Below are 3,583 nucleotides of genomic sequence, written 5' to 3' on the forward strand. Positions count from 1 at the left end.
CTCCAGCAGTTGTGCTCCCAGCAGGCTCCATCAGTGAGTGTTATTTCATTCCTGAGGAATGAGGATCCTCCTGGGGAACACTTTGGATCTCTGCAGGCCAAAGACATTAAGGTTTAATGCTGCATGTTGGGGTGAGCACTGTGTGAGTGTCTGTGTGTGTGTCTGCAGCTCCATGTGGGCTGAGAAAAGGGAAGTTTCTTTAAGCAAAGGGAGTGGAGATTCCAAAGGGTTTTTTTTTTCTCCAGGTTTTGCAGGTGGTGACAAATCTGAGGCCTTGGGATTGAGGGAGAGGAGGGGAATTAATCTCTTGTCCCTAATGCAGCTCTGTCTTGGGGCCTCTTGCAGGTTTATTGCCAAGCCATGTGCCATCACCCTTGGCATCCAGGACAGTGGCCCTCACAGAGCCCAACCCAATGCAATTTTAGAGAAAGTGTTTACATCCATCTCGAAGGTGAGTCTTGGTCAGATCCTGCTGGAATTAATAGCCTGGAGGGGCTTTTTGCTTCCCCTTCTCTGCTTTGAGAGGAGCATTTCACACTGGGCATGTACCAAGGCTCATTCTGCTTTCACTCTGCCTCTGGCATGTCCTGCTGGTGGCAAAAATCAATCCCCTTTGTGGCTGAGCCTTGGAAAAATCTCCTTCTGAATGGAAATCTTCCCTTTAGGGACAGGGATGAGCTTCTTCCTCTGTGTCCCTGCTCTGGTCCCAGTTGTGACTCCAGTAACAGGTGGAAGTTCTTGGTTTAACAGGAAATTTCTTAGGATCCTTCCCTTTTATTAGGGAAATGCTCCTGGTTTTCTTGAGCTCATGCTGGTTCTACTGGGTTTATTAGGAATCTCTTCCTGTTGCTATTGCCATTTGCAGCAGCTCCCAGTGGGATTGGGTTAGTCAGTGTCCCTGATAAGGCCAGGACACTTCCTGGTGCCACTAGCTGTTCCTTTGGATTCTGTCCTGGCCTTTCCCTTGAGCTGACAGTGCTCCATCAGTGCAGGATTACAGATTCCACTGAATCTGGATTTGCTTCAATGTGGACAGCGAAATCCACCCAGACAATGGGACAGATTTTCATTCCAGATTCCAAAAGGGAAGGTTGAGGGTTGAGATTTGGTGATGCTGAAGCTGCAGCAGATAAAGGGAAATGATAGAAAACCTCACTGGGAATCTCCTCGTGGGAACATGAAGCTTCCAGGGCGTAACAGGACAATCCTCAGGATCTGATGCTGTTTGTGGAGAGGTGGCTCTGGTGCAGGGCAGGATTGACTCTGCTCTGGACTGGGAGCTCTGAGTTCTCCTGGGAGGGAAGTTCCTCAGTAGCTCCAACCATTACATCCTGGGAGATGTGGTTGGGATGAGCTGACAGGACACTCATGGTCTCAGCAAATCAAATTACAGGTGATTTTTGCCTTTCAGCTGCACAGATTGGTGATTTTACTAATCAGTATCCTGAATAGTTTTTGGGGGGTTGTGTGGAACTCCAGGAGTAAAATGTGGTTTTCATCTCCCAGTGGGAAGAATTCCCTGGCAGAGCTTGTCCAAAGGCCACTGGTGTGAATTGTCTCACCCTGGGCCACTGCAGAGGGAGTTAGCAGGTTTGGTTCACTGTGTCTCTGATAAACTCCTTTGTGTCATGGCTCAAGAAGCTGCCAAAGAGTTGTCAGAGAACAGGAACACAGTGATCATCCTGCAGGGAGAGACATTTCCAAGGGAAATGTTATTTCCAAGCTTTGATAAGGAAGTAACAATTCCTACGATGTCCCTTTGGAATATACAACTATCTCCTGTGTTAAACCAACTCTTGAAAAGTTTTCCCTGACCTTGCTGGGAGTAACAACCCTTAAAGATCTTCAGCTTTGATCCCGTGAGTTCTGGAATGGGAGAACTGCTGGACAAGCTTTAACAGGTAGGACAGGACACTGACAGCTCCTCCCCCCCAAATTAAGGCACAGAACAATTGCATTCTTTGTCTTGAGGTGCTCTCAAGTGATGAAACAGGGGAGGGAATGGCAAACCAAAGCCATTCTGAACTCATTAGTGGCTCGTGGAGGTTGAGCTTGGCTGAACACTGTGGCAGTGGTTTCTGCCTCCAGCCTGGAATCCCTTCCTACTGGTTTTGATTCCCTGTGCATCATTCCTGCCACACTGCAGGGCTGAAAGGAGGAGAACTGACTTTTGTTTCCTTTCCCTTCAGTCTCCAGATGGAAAAAGGTTAGAAGGCTTATCCAAGCAGCTGGACTGGGATGTCCGGAAGATCCAGCGCTGGTTTCGGCACCGCAGGAACCAGGACAAACCCACCACCCTCACCAAGTTCTGTGAGAGCATGTATGTGTGTGGGGCCAGGCTGGGGCTCCCTCTGGCAGCTCTGTGGGTTCTGCTCTCTGCCTGAGCCTGGGGCAGCTGCTCAGCTCAGCTCAGCTCCTCCTACAAGCAGCTCAGGAGGCCTGAGATGCTTTGGGGTGTGCATGAGGGAGAGCAGAAGAGGTGCCCAGAGTCACTGCTGCTTCAGGCAGTGGGTCAGGTCCTTAATGCCACGTGGCACTGGTGTGTGTGTGTGCTCCTGTGGGGGCCTGAGCCCCAAGGGGGTGTGAGGCCAGTGCAGACAAGGTGCTGCCTGCACAATTCCCTCCTTCCCAGCCTCTTTTCCCAGCCAGAACGACCTTCTTGGCTTACATGTTGTATAGACTTTCTTACAGACACTTCTTGCCTTCCTTTTCTTCTCCTTTCAGCTCATGCTTTGTCCTCTGTTCCTCCCTGAGTTCCTGCAGTTGCCTCTGTAGTGGAGTTAACACCTGAATAGTTTTTTCCTGACTTCTCCTCTGCTGATTTCTTCCTTTTCCAGTAACTTTCTCCATATTAATCCTCCCCCCAGTATGGTTTTGTCTACTTAAAGCCACAAGGTAAGAGGGACAAAGACACATTTCAGGATGCCTCTGGGTAACAGTGACTTCTCTTGTGATCTTGTTGTCTGTTAGAGCATATTTCATATTTGCATGTTTCACCCTGAATTTCACCCTTGGCTGTTGATGCCAATTGTGTGTGGTGTGAAAACTCCTGAGTATGTTTATCTCACCTGAGATGTGTAGGAGTGAAGGTGGGTGGAAACCTCCCAGGGCTCAGAATTGGGTTTTCACAAACTTTTTTGTTACAGATATTAACCACAATTTGCTTCTGTTTTCTAAGGGGTTTTTTTTTTTGGTTTTTTTTTTTCTTCTCTTTCCAGGTGGAGATTTACATTTTATTTAAGTATATTTTTTTATGGAATCAGGTTTCTCTGGACGGTGAGTTGGTCCTTCATCCCTCCTTGGTCTGTGCCCAGCTCTCCTGGTTTGTGTGCCTGCACTTGTCTGTCCTGCCAAAGTTCAGGGGCTTTGACTCCCTGTGTCACTTCTCAGTGCTTTCACCTCAGACAAGGGATCAGTGGTGGTGATTGTCTTGTGGTCCAAGATTTGAGGTCCTGAGGTGTCTCTCCTGCACCTCCTTTACACCCTGGGGAAAGTTCAGATCCTTAGAGATCTCTCACTTTGGAAACAGTAGGAAATTATTTGTCCTGTTCCCCCTGAATTGGGCAAAACTAGTTGGTTTTTT

The 3,583-nt window shown here is 48.3% G+C and overlaps 1 protein-coding gene across 1 annotated transcript in view; it reads left to right on the top strand.

Annotated features, from left to right (window-relative positions):
* Nucleotides 1-316: 316 nt before the first annotated feature.
* LOC103812053 (ceramide synthase 5-like) overlaps nucleotides 317-3,583 on the top strand; it is a gene marked incomplete at its 3' end in the record, with an annotated part of 3,568 nt that continues 301 nt past the window's right edge. Inside the window, exons 1-3 of the mRNA XM_009085059.1 lie at nucleotides 317-451; nucleotides 2,190-2,320; nucleotides 3,219-3,276. Coding sequence (XP_009083307.1) covers nucleotides 317-451; nucleotides 2,190-2,320; nucleotides 3,219-3,276 — 324 coding nt within the window. The remainder of the gene's footprint in view (nucleotides 452-2,189; nucleotides 2,321-3,218; nucleotides 3,277-3,583) is intronic.

The sequence above is a fragment of the Acanthisitta chloris genome, unplaced genomic scaffold, assembly GCF_000695815.1.
Source record: "Acanthisitta chloris isolate BGI_N310 unplaced genomic scaffold, ASM69581v1 scaffold37311, whole genome shotgun sequence".
NCBI lineage: Eukaryota > Metazoa > Chordata > Aves > Passeriformes > Acanthisittidae > Acanthisitta > Acanthisitta chloris.